Raw genomic sequence first — 20,666 nt, forward strand, 5'->3', positions numbered from 1 at the left:
ACTGCCTCACGCAGCGCGATGCGCGCGATGGCATGACACGTCGAGAACAGGTTCAATGGACAAAGTACTAGGCAAGCTGTTCACGGTCTTTTATATATTGACTGGAAAACATGACCACAGTGTTTGGCAAGGTGCACGCACATGTGAAAATGATAAGAAGCAAGCCAGTTACATAACAAAATTTAAGCAACCATGACAAAGGTAACGTGGAAATAAGTATGGAGTTAACATCAGAACCGGTTCACTGAAGAAAACTGATTTAGTGTTACTGCTTAATTTAAGCATGGTAACCTAAAAATGTAAGTTGTGTTACAAACAAAGTGAAACACTAATCTTTTACAAAAAAAAATATGTTTAACAAAAACAGAAAGCCACACAAAAGTAGATACAAGTGGAATAACACAAATTCATCATAAAAGTTCCATCTGCGCAAGAATTTTGTGAAACAAAACAGTCAGTGTCTCATTTTATGTGCATTCCAGAAAATTTTCAAATGAGTAACCATACAACTCAAGATTTTTTTCAGAAAGCTTAGTAAAAGTTTATATTAATTTGATGGATTTACAAATTGATAGAAAAAAAGATAGAAAACAAAGGCACAGAGCAAAAAATTCAATGTGTGCAAAAATTCTCAGAACAAAATAATAAAGATGCCAATAGTAGAGTGTTTGGCCCAACTGTCCCCAGCAATAACAAAACTAAACATGAGAATGAACTGTTACAGAAGAAAACAATTACAGGTGATAAAGAAAAAAAAACTCTGGAGGGGCATACAAAAAAAAGTTACACTCATATAAAAAAAAAGAAAGTAGTAAGAAAATGAATACCATAGTCACCACTATTATAGTGCACAGGTAAGCATAGTGAGGGTATTGTTAACAATTTGGTGCCAGAAGCTGAATGGATACTTTCAAGAAAGGAGGCCCACAAATAACCTAAAAATACAATTTTGCCATGAATATGCTCAAGGGGGACAGAGAAACCCGCTTGAACAAGCACAATAGGACTACAGACAAGACACAAATATACAAACTGAAGAATCAAAATCAAAACAATAAAATAACAGAGTACCATAAATTCAAAAAGTCTGATGAAATATTTGTACTATTAATTTAATAAAGTAAGTGTCTAGCATTGAGATGGAACAAACTAAACTAATTAGTTTCAAGATTACTTTTCCACCAGTGAGGAAGATATCTATGCCTGGAAATTAGGCACTGTATCCTATAACAACCCACGATTTCAAATATTGGTATTTGTATTTCTGAGCTTCCATCTACAATGACAGCATTTGTACATCGAATAGGTCACACACACCTTCTCCCTCTCCCAAATTAAACAAGTAATCTTTTTCACAAGGTGGTGGGCTTAGTCTTAGGAGTGGTCCGTAAACTGGAAGAGATAAACAAAATAAATTAAAAACAAGAACCAAAATAAATAAGAAAACAAAATACTAATGATTAATCATGTTTGGAGAGAGGGGCATTTTACTTACTGTCAAAGGTATCCTCTGAAAGTCCATTTTCGGCTCCAAATAATAAATCTGTAATTTAGTAAGGTGAACATTAAGAAATTGCAATCATGCAGGGGTGCATTCCGTTTACAGCTTTATTGGAATGAAAGCAGGCACCACTTACCTCTTGAACCAAGATCTCTCAAAATAACTTCTGCATCAAGCTCTGTCACTTCACTATCTGAGTCAACATCAGGGTCAACAGGGTTGTCACTTTCAGGCTCAGTAGTTTCATTTTCTTCCCTCTCCTTACAATCAGATTCATCATCTAAACGTGGCTGCTTTGCAGGTCTACTCATACTAGAGCGACCTCTCTTAGACAAACCTACAATAGATTTTACAGTACCTATCTTTAAAGAAACAACTAGAAAAGAGCAATGTATTTCTATAGGAGTGATTTACTTACCACCACGAACAGGACTTTGCATAGCTTCAGCCATCTTTTTGGTAGGGGACCCCTTGATACCAGATTTTGACCTAGTTGCTGGTGGCTCTACAAGTGCTGCAAGCTTTCTCTTCAAATCAGGACTACTGCTAGGACTTCTTGTCGGAGATTTTTTGAAATCCGATTCTGATGTATTCTAAATGACATACAAGGTATAAGTTAACACATAAAACCAGAATATCCATACAGAGGGTAACAAGAAGCTATGCATAACATATTAGTACCTTTTTGGATTCTTTAGTTTGAAGTTCTTTCTTTTCTAATTTTACTGACACCTGAGTAGAGTCTTCTTTGGCTGAATTTTTCAGTTCTTTAAGAGGTAATGCTGCTGAACCAATGACGTGTTCATCAGAATCCACCAGCATGACGTAGATTGGAGTAGATGTTGATTTTATATGAATTTGATACTTAGGCTTTGGAGCATTCTGGAAGAAAAATATTCATGTTCTTAAATGAAATTCTCATTTTTTTAGGTATGTTGTGGTTTTCTTTTTCACATTGAATTATTAGAACACACCAGATCAACAACAGGAACCTGCAGAGGAGTTCCATTAGGCGCCTGGACAGCTAAGATAGTTTCATCGTCAAAACAGCCTCTGATATCTTGGTAAGTAAGATATGCCAGCCTATTATTATCTCCATCTTCCAGAATATTTAATATGCTTTGCTGTATCCACTGCACAAAATAAAAAATGAAATAAAATGATGAAAACATGGAGTTGAGATTAGGAAAATGCAACACACTAGACACTTCATGTTTAAAAAACAACAAAAAACAACAACATATTTTACCTGTTTATGAGTATCTAACATTTTTTCATGCTCCTCTAATCGGGTGATTTCACCTTTTAGAGTTGACAGACGGTCAGACATTTCTTGAGTGTTGCATCCTGGACCTGCCCCCCTGAAAATCATACGAGAATTTGATTAGTTTAAAACTTTATTTTTCGAAGATAATTAAAGAAACCAATTATCTATGCAAACGGTGCAGATTGTGAAGATAGCGTAAATACTTGATGTACCATACATAGCTTGGTACTTTTACTTACTTCCATTGTATGCTGTTTTTGCTGCGCTTTTCTATGAGGCCTATACCTTCTAACACATTAGTAATATCATATATTCTCCTCTTCTGGCGCACTGCAAGTATGTCGGCAGCCTGGAAAAATAAAAACAGTGATAAGTCGATACCATTCATTACATTAATTTCGCTTAGTTAGATATACACAAGAACAAAACATTAATGAACAAATGCCTCTAGACAAAACTACACAGATACATCAGCCTCGATATTCAGAGAACACTTATAAATAAATGGGAAAAGCAATAGGTAAATAAAAGTGAGGCCAAATAACCTCACAAGCTACATAACAGACAAATTTCACTCACCAACTTGAGATCTAAAACACCATCTTTAGCCTTCTGAAGCAGGGTTACAAATTTTGTAGTCAATAACCCCAAGGATTTTTCAAATCTACTCTGTTGGTTGTCAGCCATTTCAAGGCTTTAACGTAGAACTATAAAATCCGTTGATAAGATAGTTCTTCGTTGCACTTCATCGACATTCGAAATTTCAAACAACGCTTAGTGCGTTCCTTATCAGTGCGGCTCACTTCGCTCTGTGGTCTCTTGTGGTCAGAAGGGATAAGAGAATAGCAAGATTACGACGATGGAATACCGGGCGATTTGGCCTCAAAAATACCGGAAAATAAATATTAAAAAACTTTGACTAAAAGCAGGTCAAATTTTACAAGCATTACGATTCTTTTCAATTGCATCATTTTATCAGCGATGACGCACTTGGGGACTGTCCGTAAACTGTTGAAGACATTTTTTTTTCTTCAAAGTTCAATCCAGCTCTTGAAACCGATCGACAATAAATGCAATTTTCCTATCTAGATGCAAGAGCGTGTCGCTTAGATATCCTTCCATCGTGCATTTTCAACATTTTCGACACTTACGCCCTAAGCATGCCCCAAAGTAGGCGTTGGTTTTCCAACCAAACCTACTTTCTTTTGCCAACAGCCAATTGTGAATTTCTCTCATCTGAGCTGTGCAGTATTCTCCAGGTGTTTCTTTTATTTCCGACAAAATGTATCAAAATTACTATTAAATAACGGCCCTTGCTCTAATGCGTGGCTTTGATAGTCGACACAAACGCAAAACTCAACCCGAAACCTAAAGACGTACACATGTAACGTTGGCAACAGTCCGAATCCCGTTTTCTCGCTCTCCACAAACGATGTGTCATGTGTCTTTTGTTTGTTAGGATATGCGTATTTATTATTCTTATGGCGCAATAAATGCCCTTTGAAACCCAATTAAGGCGGTTCTAATGCTACAGGTAAGGCAAGACACATACTTTACTTTATATAGTGATTTCTTATTCACAGAATTAAATGTTTCTTTCAAGGTCCTTTGCATCCGCAGATCGTCTGCTATGGTAGCCTACATTCCTTGCCTAAAGATCACTGTCAATATTCTAAGTTCTGCAAGACTTTAAATACATTTAATGCTTGGAATACTATTTTCCATTTTATTTGTGTTGTTGTGCCACTTTATCACAAAGCCCGTTCCTCACTTATGTAACATTAATTTTTTTTTTGTTTTTTGCCTTTGAGCTCTATTTTAAACACACCCAACCAGCATCTTGTATGTTCACATTTCTTTCATTTTCTACAGGCACAAACAATCATAAGCTCCTCCAAGGGACTTCTTTGTCTCGGACTACTGTGAAAGTACCTGCTAGCTCACAATGTCACAGCATGGGTACTCTCCACCTTCTAATGTGGAAACTAATGGACCGCCAACAGAGGGAGATGGTATTATCGAATTGCTCATTGAAACACTGACTGGCAATGCCTTCGGAATGACAATATCTCCATCTGATACGATTGCTGTTCTGAAAAGTAAAATCCACAGAGTTGAAGGTACGGCTAATTTTTATCTTACTGTGAGATTAATTAGTGTTATAAATTTATATCTCCATAATTTTTTGGAATTAAAATTTTTCAATAGCTTGTCTGCTATTAAAATTTGACTAAATAAAGAAGGAAGGGAATCTAAACATATTTATTTTTGTAATATTCAGGTATTCCAGTGTCAGCGCAACACCTGCTTTTTAATTTGACTGAATTGGAGGATAATTCCAAAGTTAGTGACTGTGCTATCAGCAATGGATCAACATTGAGACTGGTAACTTCAATGCGAGGTGGACCCATCAGCACTAGGCGTGTCTCACCAACACCAGAGGAACGAGCGTGGATGGATTTAGTTGATTCAAACAGGTTTGCTTTAGTTTTCAATTGACTTTATTAGTTGACCTACCTGTTTTACATTGGTTTTAGTTCATTCAGAAAGGCTTGATATAGTTTATTATTGCCTTAATAATTTGGCCCACCTGTTTGACATTGTGCATCTTTTCTTTTTTCTAGATGTGATGACCTCCTCCAGCGTATACCGTCTGGACAGCTGACAGTGCTTGTATTTTGTGAAGGTGAACAGTTCAACCTCTTTCGAGTGGTTGAAAATGCAGATGGCACTTATTCCCCAGTTCAAGATTCTGCTAACACCTCCACATCACGGTTGAGTTTCTTTCTTGTTACAGTTTGTTTTTACTTATTCGACAATACAGCTTAGTGAACCAATTTTTGGTCTTATTGTAGCAATGCACTCTCCACCGATGAGCCTGATGCTGCTGCACAACGACTTCGTGAGAACACGGTCACAATGGGGAAGATGAAGGAGCTGCAGCGAAAGCTAAACAGTAGTCGCAAGGTTCATATCTGTTTACCTTCAGTTTGTTAAGTGACAATTTGTTTAAATTCTTTTTAATTCTATTCTTGGTTCCAGGCTAAAATAAGTGGATCACAAGAATCTCCAAACATGGGAATGACATCAGTGGAACATCTTTCCTCCACAATAACAGATGCAAAGGCCAGTCCAGCTCACTGGAAAATTCAACCAACTTTGCAGTTGGCCTCTCAGTCTGATTCAAGGTCTTCCAAATTACCTATTGAACACGGTTGTTCACCCTCTCGAAGTACCCAGTCATCATCAAAAAGATCAATATCCTGTCCTCATCGGAAATTCACTTTGCCCCGTCTGGAAACTTCACATTTATCTCAGGCCAAAGGACCCCAACCATCCCTCCCTATTCCCTCCCGCCCTTTCCTTCCTGTGATGTCCGTCCCCAGACGAGCAAAGCAAGAGTCTGTAAGGTCATCTTCCTCATCATCTCAGGGGTAAACCTAAAATAATAATTAATACGTACCACCAATAGTATATACAAAACCCTTTTATTTATACAAACTTTGTACTTCTGTTCTCCATCTTCTCAAATTAGGCCATCGTTAAGAATACCAGCTCCACCAAGGCTTATAGCCCCTCCACTTCATATCCCTCCATTACTTCAACGTCCCCCACCTTTAAGGCCAATGTGGAACCAACGGCAAGGACCTGTTGTCGTACCAGAGTTGAATCCATGTTCAGCTCCAATGCCTAAAATCCGTACACTATTAAGTAAGTGCCTTAAAAAAACAGGCCAATCTTGTTTCATTTAAGATACTGGTTTACCTGTTTTGTAACAACTTATTTATGTTTTCTCTCAACAGAAGAAGATACAGTGCAGTATGTGAATCCACAGCCCTCATCTTCAAGGATACCAGCAATGTGCCAAAGTCGCAGACGATTAGATCCAATTGTGCCCCAGAGAGAGCTTATTACAAACTTGCACACTGGCATTCAACAGCCTCAGTTGCATGTTTCACCGAGCAGTCAATCAGACCCGCAAAGTGGAGCTGGAGCTGCAGTACATTTGGTACCGATGGCTGCACCTGGTGTGCAGAAGAGGAATAACTTAATCAACGTCTCCAATTGTGTTTTTGTACCCAACACTGTGGTTGTACCCCAGCCAACACCACCAATGCAGAGTGCCTGCCACTTGTAAGAAAATTTCTTGTTGAGTTGGTAAACTCAATATTTTCAATTTCATATGTGTTCATGTCTCTTGAGACATAATTATTTTTTTATTATTTTTTTTTCTCCTAAATGTTGCTTGATATTTGAGAGGGAAAACAGATCAAAGCTGATTTTCGTTTGTTAATTATTTTGCACAAACTTTCATTTCAAAATTTTTAGGTTTGATGTAGTTTTGTAGTTTCCAATTCCAATTTTAATATGCATTTTTATGGTAGATTTCCTTATACAATATTGCTTATAGCTTTATGTGTGAATAGCTTACCTGTTAAAAGAGTATGTATACTCTTCACCCAAACTAAACAAAATTGCTGGTCAGAAAATTTTCTGGTTAATTGATAAACAGTTGAAGCGAGGCTTGTGGTAGCCTGTAAGATCCTATAAAATCACACCTTGACTTTGTTACCATTTTGCAATCTGATTTATAAGTTAACACACTTTGGTCTATTTTTACCTTGCATTCCTCATTTATAATTCAGAGGATTTTTAAAGTGTGAGGAAACAAAACCTGACCCAGCCTTTATATTTTTAGCGTTCTACTACGGGGCCCCACCACCAGTCCTGAAGAAAGATTTACGGAGTACCTCACTGCATATCTTACTCAGAGTTTCTCACGTTTCTCTGGTATGATCCCAGAGAACTTGCCAGTGTGCTTGTCTCATAAACTCACAAAACGTTTATCACATCACTTTGTTGGTGGCTTATCCGATGTTGCTGTAAATCGACTGTCCTTGCACCTTTCCAACTGCATATGTCAGTTTCTGGAAGAGTGCCTATCCAACAGATGCCCCAAAGATGTGTCAAGACAAGCTCTTCGCACTATACTTGAAGAGAGGTTAGTGAACGTGCAAAATATACTTGCTATGCATCTTCTGCAGAAGAATTTAAAGTGTAATTTGTAAAGATGAACTGCATCTATCCAAAGCTGCTTTCCTTCTGAACATTCTAACATATTTGTTGGAAGTAGGAAAAATATAACAGCTCTCTGTGAGTTTAAGGATCAACAATACTTTTCCCATGTCCATTTCATCCCTGTAAGTGTGTATGTGCGCCAGCCAGACCCTTTTGATGTGGCCTAGTTTATGTTAGCTGTCTTTGGTCCTTTCATTGCAATATAAAATAGAAGCATGAGTGGTTGGTTTGTGGTGTCACCCGGTAACAGCTTCTACCGCATCCAATAACGACGATTTTGAAACCTACAACTTGTTGGAGTCGGTTATTGGAGGTTGCCATGATGCAATTGGTCAGTACTTTTTGGCCCGTCCCGTACCATTTACAAAGAAATGCCGGAGGACGGGCATACAATGCATGCTGTGCGTTTTTTCGTCCGTCCTTCCGTCCGAGGACTTTGCTTGGTGCGATCCTCACCAAATTTGGTATGGAGCCCCCTTGGGCAACCCGTAGCACTGTTCTGTTACTGCCTTTTCAATCCGAGCCGCAGGGGCGCTGCTGGTTTCGAGTGGATCGATGAAGTTTGGAAACAGGTTCGAATCCTTATAACGATTACTACGGCCGAAATTTAAGTTACACGTTTTTCAGGACGCTGACGACAAAATGTCATCTATTTTGACCCACCTTCAAATCCCACTTAAGTCAAATTTGATCAAAATTTTTGTTACGTTTATGATGATTTTATTATTATAATTATTTTATTATTTTCTGTTAAGTAGTTCAAGATGGTACAGAGAATCGACGAATTTCATACATCTTCGAGGGAGCTGATGACAAAAATAACTTGCATTTGGACCGTTGACCGTGGTGCAAGTCCTGTTGGGGCCCAAACCAAACAATGTTGTTGTTTCGAGTGCAACATTGTTCCTTCTGTTTACAAGAGTGCTCATAACCGAAATCACATCCATTTTAACCATGATCCCTGAATGAGGTTCGAATCCGGCCAAGGCCAAGGTGCAATATAACCAAAATTTCTGAATGCTTCAAAAGTACGGGACAGGCTAAAGTTTCTGATTTGTATTGCCACTTTTCCTGTTATTGACTGGATACAGCAGTTTAGGACATTTGTTATTGCAAAAAGTCCAACATCACATACTTTCAAAATTTTTAAAGTATAGGGGTTCTTGTTTGCAGGACAGCTCAAGGATACCCTCTCATCGGACACTGTAGGCAGGCAGAGTAGGTATCTCTAAAGGTTTAAAAACCAGAAAAACAAAATTTAGAGAGAAAACAATTTGTTTAAAATCGGGTTGCGCTACATAATTAGCCATTTGCTTCCAGCTTTTAGATACTTTCAAAACATTTTTTTACTTCCCTTTCAACTTCTTCCAGCTTAAAGTGTTGTGCTTGAGAACCAAGACAAAGCATGAATAACTTTGATTTTAATGAAAAACACATTTGAATTTTGTAACTTTTCACACTGAATTTTAATTTTAAGCTTTCTTTCCAGTTTATGGGACCCTCATATGAGAGTTGCTGTGAGGGGTTTGCCGACGTTCAGTGCTGATGTTGGCACTAACTTCATTCATAGCCCAGAGCCAACACGAGACAATATCAGGGAAACAAGAGAACTTTTTTCTCAAATCCCTCGCTTTCATTCAGCTCCCACTCCTCTTACCTCTCAGGTTAGTTTCTCCTTAAATAAGATAATATTATCTTATGAAATATTTTATTTTTATCTTAATGTTGTATTGCTTATCTTTGCTCTTTTAGGGTGCGGGTGTGCGTCACTCTGTCTTTACGGGACTTCATCGTGAGCCCCTGTATGTTCGACTGAATGATTCCTCTATGTATCAGAGGGGAATGGTACCAGTGCTTGTGAGACCTGCCACAAGCCCCAAATTTCCTCCTCCAATATACTGCAACACTGTGCAATCTGGTAAGGCTTGTATTTTTCAAAATTTCAACACCATTTATGTCCATTTATTAATATTTTTAACTTACCAGGTCCACCTTCTATGGAAGTTCTGAGGCGATTCATTGATTCTGTTCCACAATTGAGACAGCCTCGATTGCAGACTGAGATACCTAGGGACCAAAGCCAGGTTCAAGTCATGAATGGAGTAGGCAGATTGTCAGTGCCATTTCGATCACCACCTCCTTTTGCTGACCCATCTCAGCAACCAGTATTCGGTCAGTTGTGAATATTTTATGATGCCTTTATGGTCAAGAAAGGTCTACCTCATTCTAATTTTCATTTTGTTTAAGCAGCAGGGTATCAGGCCCCAAGAGTTAGATGGCGCACTGTAAAATACTCAGCTCACCCTAACTCGCCTCCAAGATTGCCGACTGATCCTGCTCAAATTGAAGTGCAGACTGGAAATGATAATGGTAATACAAATCTTTTGGCTGCCTTGCGGCAAAATGTTGTTGTTTATAAAATATAATAAATATTTTGTTCTAGTTCAAGGCCAAGGTGATAGCCATTTATCTGAAACAGAGTCCAAGTTACCAAAGAAGTCCAATCATAGGTGTTGTCAATGCCGGAAAAAACTGACAATATCCAACAAATACATGTGCAGGTGTCAGAAGCTATTTTGTTCAACACACAGGTAAATTTTAACTGGATTTGGATTGATATGACTGATATGAGTTTTTACATTTCTAATGTTGTACGTTTTTCTGTCAGGTACTCTGAAGCCCACAATTGTAACTATGACTATAAGGAAGAGGGCCGAAAGGTGCTGCTGCAGGAAAATCCACAAGTGATGGCAGAGAAGATAGTAAAAATGTAATTTACCCATTCAACCAACCTTCTACCACCAACGTCTTCTCATCTGCTTTTTTTTTCTTTTAGCTTCATTTAAACTAATATCTTTCAAGATTAGAATTTCTTTGATTAGGAGTGTGCAAATATCTTTCAGTCTGTATTCTTTGTAGTAAAATTGGATGTTACAGATTACTAAATTAATTTTAGTGCTCTCAATGTGTTTTAACTAAAGTAGATTCTCTTGTGCTATTAACCTTCGTGATTTAAAATTTTTGCAAGTACGTTTCAATTCAGTTTTTTGTTGTTCTGTTTTTGCTGCCATTTTACTGGCCTTTTTGAAGTTTTACTTGTTACCAATTTCCTCAGAACTTTGCTGGTCAAAGAACATCACCATTAATATTCAAGATTTCAGTGTTAATTTGACTGTTCCTACAACTTTGTAAAATCCTCTTTGCTGTTCTGTTATTATTGTTATTTTTCCAAAAAAGTGGGTTTAATGCTGGAACGGAAAACGCATACACTAGGAAATCAGCCTCTAGGCCAAAAATTTTTTGATCTGCTGGTTTAACTTGAACAAATTAGTTTCAAGTCAAAATATTGGAAACTCTTTGAGTTGTTGTGTGTGTTAGTCTGTGGATTAGATGTGTAAGGTAGTGGCTCGGGTTTGAGTCAGTGAGCAAACTGACAATTTGGATTTCATGGTCCAACATTTTACATCAATGATGTCTGTTGGTGCTCACTCCTCATCCTGAACTACTATCTGGATTGAGGCTAGCATTACCCTCAGTAGTCTGGTAATAATCTGTGTCTGTGTCGTCCATTTCCTCTATAAATTTGTTAGAAATGTAGTTTCTTTTTATTCCTCTGAGTGTCTTTATCTGCTTGCACACTCCTAAATTAAACATCAAGTGCCCTTTCTTCATTCCTAGGGTATGGGTAATATTTATCTGTTGTTCTTATATTTTTTGTAGCCTTATCAGAAGATGATTGTTTAGTTACCTATCTGCTCTTCTGCACTTACCCCTCCCATCTTGAAACTTTGCGGAGGAAATGTTGTGTTTCTTTGGTACATTATGTGTATTTATTGTGTATGTTCATTAGAGTGTATGGAGAAACATGGTTTTTCAAATTTTGATGCTAAAGGTCCAGAAAATTTGTAAACCCTGTCAAAAATTTCCTTTGCTCAGATAATGTTGATTATGACTTTCAGGTTAAGAAATTGCTCCTCTATGGTTGGTCGGTTAACTGGTTGATTGATTAGGATGGGTTTTGGTGGAACCCGAAATGCAGCCACCTTCTCGTGGTGGGTTCTGAATCGTTCTGTACAGCGGGCTAAGAGCTGCATACTAAAGTGGGATGAGCCTGGTTATATTGGGGGTTGATTAATTTTTTTGTGTTTAGTCCCTGGCTATATCTCACTGTGGAAAGAATGATTCTTTGTTTTAGGGCGAAGAAGCCCCCTTTTGTGTCAAGGCATGGATGACAACTTTTCCACACCTCCCCCTCGTTGAAATTTGAAAAATCGTGTTAGTGTTTTTTTTTGTTGCACTCTCCATTGCTTACGCCTCATCTTCCTGTGTGGTTAAGGTTCTTTTAGTGTGTTGGGCTCGCCGAGCTTACATAATCTGCTGTCACTGTATATCAGCAGGCCTTGGCCCCACTGTAGGGGTACTGCCTTTACCTATGAAATCCAATGAATTACTAAGAGTTGAGGAGATCTCTCTCTGCTTAATGTTAAAGATTTATCATTCTTACATGTTAATAACATTATTTTTGACTGTTTTTTGTTCTTTGCCAACTAAAATGTATTGGTGGTCACGCCATATGTGATATGTGATGTGAATCCATTGTACGGTTGTGATATTTAATATTACATTAAACTAAAAAAATTAGTTCCGACTATGCATCTGCCGTGGCTTTTGCTATTGGTAGACCGTGGGTGACGCGGTCGAGGAGGGTCAGGCCAGGCCGCTCTGGTCCAAGACAGATACCGACTGATACTGGGCTCTGGGCCCGATCGAGGCCTGCCTGGCCGGGCTTGCCCTCCGGAGAGGCCTATCTCGGCTCCGACCGGGTCAAGCAGGCCAGGCCCAGGCCCACGCCCCTGCCCGCGGGCAGAAAAGTCTCCGGTCCATCTTACCCCTGGTGAAACAGTCCCGTGTCTGCGCTACCCCCTTTTTTTGGAGGGGGAAGGGGTAAGCTAATCCCGTGACTGTACTACACACTCTCGCGGGAACACATTCGTGTTATGGTCCAGGACTGCTTTACTGGGGATAATGTGGTCTGGGAACCATTCCTTTGTGGATGCGGTAACAGAGTTCCCTCATGGTTCCCTCACGCCCTCACACCACTATCCCCCCCAAGCAGCATAAAGGAACAGAAAGAGGTCACAATGATAGAAAATTACATGCGTCAAGATGGCATCATTACTGACGTTCAAAGTTAGCTTTTTTGACGTCAAAGGGATGCCAATTGATATCCTTTTAATCTATATCCTGTGATGCGAATTTGACCTAGTCAAATTCAGGTCATGACGGGTGACGGCGGCAGAGCGTGACCTCATTTTATCAATTTTAGCTCACTTGACGTCAACTTGACCTTTTTCTGTTCTCTGGGTGAGAGTCTATTTTGGCACGGACGTCGTGAGGGCGGCGTGCGCGAGGCGTGCGACGACCTGGCTGGGGGCTGATAACAGGGTGTCAACACGGAACGGGCGGTCCGGGTCCGGGCGGGGCAGCCTCTCCGCCTTCCCCGTCCCGGAGGTGACGTCATGGCGCACGGCGCGGCCGCGACCCGCGACGTCGGCCTCAGGGACACCCTCAAGCGGTGATCGGTAGGGGGGATTCCCCCTCCCCTTCCTGCTTCCTTGACCTAGATTGCCGCCTGAAAGGTACGCCAAAAGCTACTCCTTGTCCCTGTAATGAGGCAAAAAGTGCCCGCCTCGGCTCTGGTTCCGCCGAGAGCTGGACAAATTCTGCGAAGGGAAGCCCCCGATTGCGCGGCCTTGAGTCAACGCACAGTGCACCGCACGCAGGGCGACGCAGAGCCATTCCGAAGCGTCTCCCGCCTCTCTCGCACTCACTGGGCGTTCAGTAATGTAGGTGCGAGAGGCGGAGCGACGCTGTCGCGGAGTGACCCTGCTGCCCGATGCCCTCCACGACCTGCTGGAGCGTGGCTGCAGGCCGCCGTGCGCCGCGGGGGGCCGCCTTCGCCTTATCGGCCAACGCGTTCCTCTCAAGCGAGCACGTGACGCACCGATCCGGTGAGGTCGTGGTGGTGCGTCAGACGAGTCAGACCACCAGCAGCTGCTTTTGACGGCAGTGGACGCAGTGGACCTCCACCGCGAGCATCCTGAGTTCTCCAGGGCCGGTACTTGCTGGGACAAAGTAGTGCTGTTTGCCTACCTTCCAGGCGGACTACCTAGTGCCCAAGGATGTGGTTATTACTCCCATTGCACCCTCTGGATCCGCACCTGGTCGAGGACGTGCGTGGCACGCAGTGGCACGCAGTGGCACGAGCACCGCCGCCCCTCGAACAACCGGCGTGGCCTCCGACGCGACTCCAAGCTGTCTCTCTCGCAATCCTTACGCGACACCCCACGAGCCATGAGCGACATATGCAGCTGCTGGGCAGGGGTCGTCAGCGCGCACTGCTGGGCTGATGCACGGCGGTCCTGCAGCGTGCACTGGTCTGGCAGGGCGTGGCGTGGCCATGGCACTCCTACTGGGCCGCTGGGGTTGGGGGGCACGTACGTCACTGTTGTGCAGACTTCTATCAGCCCGTTGTATCACGCGAATCAGCGGCCGGGGCGACCGCGACCACGCCACGCTGGCGCTCGAGCCGAAGCAGCGAAGCAGCCCAAGCACCAGCACGGCCGGCAGAGCGTCGAGTGGCACCGCCAGCACAGCCGGGCTCTTGAGTGAGGGGCTGGAGCTGCACTCCGTCCGGGACAGAGAGCCTCAGAAAATGATAGTCGAAAAAAAAGCGAGAGACAGCGACACTGTTCAGAGTCACACAGTGGGCCAGAAGACCGTTGCCGGCGGCCAAAACTCCAGACGCGTTTTGAACTCCAGAGTCGCGCTAGACATGACTGGAACCGAGCGCGTGACTCCACCAATGGAGTCGTTGTTAGGAGAGATATTCATTGGTGGGGTCAGTTGTTCGGTTCGAGTCCCATTCAGCGACTCTGGAGCTCAAAGCGCGTCCGGGATTTTAACCGCCTCCACCCCTAACTTCAAACTTGATCGGTCTTCTTTGGCCCGCTGGTGTGTCCGGTGCGGTGCCCCGCGATCGAGTGCGACGAGGTGCGATACAGGCCTTGATGGGTGAATCCGATCTCGGCTCGCGACCCAATGAACATGCTTCGCATTTTTTGGGGGAAGAGGGGTGGTGGCTCCTGGTGGAACCCAACTCCCCCTCTGTGTGAACCCCAGCCAAACCGGCGAGTCAGACTCCAGAAATACACAAGCATTGTTTGAAAAGCCGTCGTAAATTCACGACAACTTAGTGGCTTATTTTCGTTACTACGAAAGTTGTTTTGGAATGATTTTTGGCCATTAAAGAGACTTTTGTTAATTCGTTTATAAATTTTGCTATAATTTTTGTTCTGTTTTTTTTTGTAGGAATTATTTTTAAAACGGACCGACAACTGACTCGCTATAAAAACAAGCGATAGATTTGTCGTATATTTACGTCCAAAGTCTTAACAAGAAGTAAGCTGAATCGTCGGGAAACGTCATGGTTGTTCTGATGAAATGGCAAAGTATCGCCTCTTTTTAGCAGTGAGGGCGTCGTGCCGGCCACATCCGACACGCCCCGTCCTGCCCTGTCCTCGAGATCCCGTCGTCCCCACCCGGGTCCCGCCGGGCAGGGCAGGCAGGACACAAACATGGCGTGAGGTCCAGCGGGGCCGCGTCCTGATCCTGACACGGGCTTGGCTGGCGCGCCGCGCCGTGCCGCGCCGTGCCGCCGATCGGACTTTGATCACGTCCACTGCCGCATGGTCAAAGTCCAGCGGCGGCCTCCTCTGCCCGGGACCGATAGAAATGGTAATTGGAGACCATCTTTTCTGAATAACACGTCAGGCCCCCCCGGCCTGGCCCGGCCTGGCCCGGCCTGGCCCCGGCCTCCCTGCAGCGATGCCTCGATAACCCCGGGGGGCCGAGGGCAGGGCGCTGGCGGCTCAGCGAAAGGGGGACGGGCCGTCCCGGGCGGCGACGGCGGCGACGGCCCTCTCGGCGGCGACACTGTGCACACTGTGTCGAGAGCGGCGGCGGTCCTCCGGCCGCGAGGCGAGGCGCGCCCCGCCGACTCGCGGGGTTCACGATGTACCAACGGTGTCGAAACGGGCTGTTGCTTCGTGCCCGCTCAACACATGTTTGTTTTTCAGTGTCGGTTCGCGTGTGTCAGCAACGAGTGTGTGAGAGATATTTGCAAAATAAAAAAAGAGTGCTGAAAAATGTTTAATTTTTATTGCGGGAGGGCAGTGGTGAGTGAGGCGGGCGTGCCGCGCGGTGCTGCGGTGGACGACCTGGCGGAGCTAAGCGCGGTGTTGCGGCCCTGCCGCGGACAATCGGCACACAGAAACAGCAGGCATTATCGGACACGCCGAGTGCCGTGCCGGCCCGAAATAGCCATCCGGGCCAGCTCCGGTGACCCGCGCTGCCCCGAGCCACTCAACCCCGGCCCGCCCCGCCCTGCCCCTTTCCGGGGGGTTGTCCGCTCCGGAGCGCGGGGCGCCGCGGGCGGGGTCGGTGGCGTGCGCGGCCACGTGAGTCCACCACAGGGCCGGCTTAATGTCTTCCGCGAAGCCATGCACCGCTCCATACCTTGACCTGCGCGCGACTCATCGGCGACCCGCCTCCGCGGCGTGCGGTATTTTTAAGGCTGTCCGTTTTGGGCACTGACCAACGCACATCCCATCGTAGTGCCTCAATGTACCCCGCGGCACCTTCCCCCTTCCCCGCGACGGGCACGGCGACGGCGGCTGTTCTGTTGCGGACGCCGCCGCGCGCTCCTTCGCTCCTTCGGGGAGGACGCCTGCGATGGTAGGCAGCGCGCTCCACAGCGGTGCATGGGGGTTGCCCCTCGCACTTCGTTAGGCGCTCCGAGGCTCGACGCGCTGCGCTGGTGTAGCCGCAAGCTGCGCTCTGTGGTGGTGGCCGCACTCTGTGGTGGTGGCCGAGGTGGTGGCTGCACTCTGTAGCCGCACTCATGGTGGCTGCACTCTGCTGGCACTCTGTGGCTTCGGTGTAATCTCAGCCTCTTTGTTGTCACCGCTCGGCCGGTCATCGTCCCCGTGGCCCGGCGTGGCCCGGCGTGGCCCGGCGTGGCCGGCCGGCCGCCCGGTCCAGTGCAGGTGCTGCCGCGCTGCCGCGCCATGGCAGGGAGACCGAAGAAAGCCCGCCGCCTTATCTCCCGGCAGTGTGCCAGCGGCGCGCTTTCGCCAACGAGGTCCGCGGGGCGGTGGTGGGCGGCGGTGGGCGGCGGGGAGCAAAGAAGCCAAAATAAACGAAACCGAACGGACACTTTCTTTTGGCCGCCTTTCTTTTCGTCTCTGCTGGGAAGATGGACGGGGTGGGTTGGTGTCGGTCGTTGCTCGGGCCGCTCGTCAGTGCCCGATTCGGTGCCCGATGGGGCCTCTCACGGCCTCACGGCCACGCCACCCGGCCCCGCCACCCGGCCCCGCCACCCGGCCCGGGGCGTCGGTGGGCCTTGGAGGTGCACGTCGAGACTCACCGTCAGTCACACATTTACGCACATCCGGTGGCGGTACGTACCGTGGCCGCACGTTCGTGGCTCACGTGTCCGGGCGGCACATGTGACCGCTGCGCTGCAGACTATTCCGAGAGTCGTCTTCGTCGCCCTGTCTCCCTCGCACATATATATGAATGGAACGCTCTTGAGAGCGACAGAGACACAGCGACGGAAACGACTCGGAGTCAGTCGGATGCACCATCCCGGCCGTGCGGGCCGTGCGGCTAGCTTAGCTGCCCCCGGGCGCCGCCGTGCCGCCGCGGCCGCGTCACCGCACTGCCATGGCACCGCCGCGGCACCGCCGCCCATTCATTCGCCGGGGAAGTCCGGCGCGGTCCGGCGTCCGAGCAGCCCAGCATCCGTCGCTCTGTCTCTGTCGCACTCTCGGGGCGCTCCCTACGGGTACGAGAGAGACGAAGCGAAGGTTCGGAGTGGCTCGGCTGGACCGGCGGGCCGCTTGAATCGCTGGCTTACGCACGCGGCACCGCGACGATACCCATCTCCGCGCGCTCCGCGACCGCCGCGTGTGGGGCTGCCCGGTGCCCCCTTGGGGCCCTTGGGGCCGCTGACGCGCGCTGCTCCCTGCCGGGCTCGAGGCCCGCTGCGCGCGCTGCGCGCGCTGCCCGCGGTGTGGACCACGGGTCGATAACAGCAAGGCGTTTCGTCAGCCAGATAATCCCGGACCACCCGGACCAAAGGCTGCGACCGGCACACCGTGAGCCAGAAGACCGGCGCCGGCGGCCAAAACTCCAGACGCGCTTTCAGTTCCAGAGTCGCTAAACAGGACTAGAACCGAGCGTGTGACCCCACTCATGAATTCCTCATTCGGATAGCCATCCATTGGTGGGGGTCCACGTTCGGTTCGAGTTCCAAGCCCGAAACGCGTCCGGGATTTTGACCGCCTCCACCGGTCTCCCGGCCCACTGTGCGGCACCGGCTGCGACAGGACAAAGCCAACAATCCAGCCAGACAAACCGCCTGAGACCGAGACGGCGGGCCACGGCGGCGGCTGGTACGGAACGGACTTCCAAATTATGCATACACCGGTCGCACGCTGTGGTCGCACGGCAGAGCGGTATCAACGTGCCGTCGGGTCCTGCCCGTGATGTAACCGCGAGGTTGCCCCCCCCCCTTTTCCCTTCCCCCTTTTGCCCTGGCGCGTGGCCCATCGGCACGCGACAACGGCCAGGATGCCGCCAGTATAGACTGATTCCGAGAGTCGTTGGCGCTGTCGCTCCGTCTCCCTCTCCCACCCACACGGGACTCCCTGAATCGGTGTGCAGGATTACGCACTTGTTTGTCGCGCGCGCTCGCCTTATCGCAGGGCGTGTTTGTTGAGGCCCATCGCCTATCGGCCGCAATCTCCACTACGCTATTAACTGCTCTTGTCAGTCAGGTGCATCCGCCAACCGCCTCCAATAATCGGACCAGGAAAGAACTGTTTTTCTTTTTTACGCTGCGCCTCATTGTTTATTTGCTTTTGCTTTGTTCTAGGAATCCCCCCTCGGCCTGCCGGGACACCGACGACGGCGACCTCTCGCCCCCTGACCTCCCCCTCCCGCCCCTGCCCTGCGGCCGTTGCTGTTGCCGAGTCCGGCCGAGTCCGGCCAGCCGCCCTGTTGGCCGCTTCGCCGCTTCGAGAAGCCGGCCACCGGAAGGGTCTCTCTCGCGCGTCCCGTAGGAGTGCGAGAGAGACAGAGCGACGTCGCAGTCCAGCGGGCCAATTGCCACCTGGCGGCTCGGTGCGGGTCGCTGCGGGTCGCTGCGGCTCGCGCGGGGGTCCTAAGTGAGCGAGGGTCCCCGTTTGGCGGGTGCGCATCCTTTTCTCGAACGGAAAGCTACCCGAGCCGAGGGCCGGCGGCCGGCCAGACTGCAGCAGACTGATTCTGAGAGTCGTCTTCGTCGCTGTCTCCTTCGCAACCATGGGGGCGTCCCGTACAGGTGCTCGAGAGACAGAGCGACGAAAACGACTCTCGGAATCAGTCTGCTGCTTGGCTGGGCTGGGCTGGGCCCGGTGTTTGGCCGCTTTGGTCCATAAACGCGCCGACGCCTTTGCAGTGACGGGCATGACTCGCCGGTCGTTATCAGGGACGGGCCGATAGGACGAGTGCCTCGCCGATGCCGCTAGTAAGTGCTGAGAGTAATGCCTCCTACTCCTAAACCCCTTCGGCGCGCTTCAGGGCTTCGAGCGGCCGTGACCGTGCGTCTGCCTATTCATGATGATGTTGTTCGGAGCATGACTGTCGCAGGGGAAGGTGTGGGTGTGGCACGTGCGGCGGTGCGCACAACAACAACAATAAAAACCAAAGCAACATTAGCAACAGCATCAATAAGAAGACGACACGCTTTGTTCGGAGCATGACTAAGTGGCAGAGGAAGGTGTGAGTATGGCGCGCGAGTGGCGGCTCACACGACAACAACAAAAACTACAACCACAACAACATGAGCGAGCAACAACACTGCACTGACAAACAGCAACAACACTAACAGCAGCAAGAAAGAACATTAACATCAACAGCATAACAACACAGAAGACCGGTGGAGGCTGTCAAAATGACGGACGCGTTTTGAGCTTTAGAGTCGCTAAATGGGACTCGAACCGAACGTGTGACCCCACCAGTGGATTGCTCTCCGAACGAGGAATCCATTGGAGGAATCCTTACGTTCGGTTCGAGTCCCATTTGGCGACTGTGGAGCTCAAAACGCGTCCGGGATTTTGGCCGCCTCCACCGGTCTTCTGGCAAATCGACTGTGCGCCGCCAGGGCGCGCCAGGCCGTCGTCGCTGACGAGGTGCTCCAACTCCAACTGCGCCGTACGTCGTCCGCGTCGCGCGTCGCGTCGGCAGGTCGACATCGGCTGGCCGCAACCGTGCCGCGACTGCAGCCGCACGCACTACTCGGCGCTGACGCCGCGCCACGCCGCGCCACGCCGAGCCCCTTGTTGTGGTCCGCGGTGGTGCGCGGCGGGCCGCCGTGTCAGTGGCGCCAACCGCGGAACGCGAAAGGGCGCGGCGAAGCAGAGTCGAGTGATTTCGTCGCTCTGTCTCTCTCGCACTCAGGGAGCTCTCCGTAAAGGTGCGAGAGAGACGGAGCGACGAACCGCGCTTTTGTGAATCGCAGCGTCCTGTCAACGCAACGCGGCACAGTGGGTTTGCCAGAAGAGCGGTAGAGGTGGTTGAAAGCCCGGACGCGTTTTGAGCTCCAGCGTCGCTAAATGGGACCTAAACCGAACGTGTGACTGCACCAATGGATTGCTCTCCAAACCAGGAATCCAAAGGTGGGGTCGCACGGATAGTTCGAGTCCTGTTCAGCGA

General features: G+C 47.6%; 2 protein-coding genes across 5 annotated transcripts; one reads left to right on the plus strand and one right to left on the minus strand.

Annotated features, from left to right (window-relative positions):
- Positions 1–72: 72 nt before the first annotated feature.
- On the minus strand, positions 73–3,928 carry LOC117639093 (transcription factor E2F5-like). The gene is made up of 10 exons (XM_034374495.1): positions 3,759–3,928; positions 3,348–3,586; positions 3,008–3,117; positions 2,751–2,862; positions 2,476–2,634; positions 2,183–2,383; positions 1,920–2,094; positions 1,638–1,838; positions 1,496–1,543; positions 73–1,392 (listed from the first exon to the last, which is right to left on the minus strand). The coding sequence occupies exons 2-10, from the start codon at positions 3,453–3,455 to the stop codon at positions 1,277–1,279; spliced, it is 1,230 nt and encodes a 409-aa protein (XP_034230386.1). The 5' UTR covers positions 3,456–3,586; positions 3,759–3,928; the 3' UTR covers positions 73–1,276.
- A 225-nt stretch (positions 3,929–4,153) lies between these two features.
- On the plus strand, positions 4,154–12,504 carry LOC117639087. 4 transcript variants are annotated; one of them, XM_034374482.1, is made up of 17 exons: positions 4,178–4,302; positions 4,372–4,401; positions 4,641–4,888; positions 5,050–5,245; positions 5,393–5,542; positions 5,624–5,735; positions 5,811–6,202; positions 6,304–6,479; positions 6,572–6,902; positions 7,468–7,770; positions 9,021–9,065; positions 9,337–9,511; positions 9,600–9,765; positions 9,834–10,019; positions 10,098–10,217; positions 10,291–10,438; positions 10,516–12,504. In XM_034374482.1, exons 3-17 carry the CDS (start codon positions 4,714–4,716, stop codon positions 10,619–10,621), a joined length of 2,781 nt encoding a protein of 926 aa, XP_034230373.1. In that variant the 5' UTR covers positions 4,178–4,302; positions 4,372–4,401; positions 4,641–4,713; the 3' UTR covers positions 10,622–12,504. The 4 variants fall into 4 exon arrangements, with proteins under 4 accessions (XP_034230372.1, XP_034230375.1, XP_034230373.1 ...); XM_034374481.1 differs by lacking the exon at positions 4,372–4,401 and having other exon boundaries at positions 4,154–4,302; XM_034374483.1 differs by lacking the exons at positions 4,178–4,302; positions 4,372–4,401 and adding an exon at positions 4,405–4,543.
- Positions 12,505–20,666: the final 8,162 nt, after the last annotated feature.

The sequence above is a fragment of the Thrips palmi genome, unplaced genomic scaffold (assembly GCF_012932325.1).
Source record: "Thrips palmi isolate BJ-2018 unplaced genomic scaffold, TpBJ-2018v1 HiC_scaffold_10, whole genome shotgun sequence".
NCBI classification, from domain to species: domain Eukaryota; kingdom Metazoa; phylum Arthropoda; class Insecta; order Thysanoptera; family Thripidae; genus Thrips; species Thrips palmi.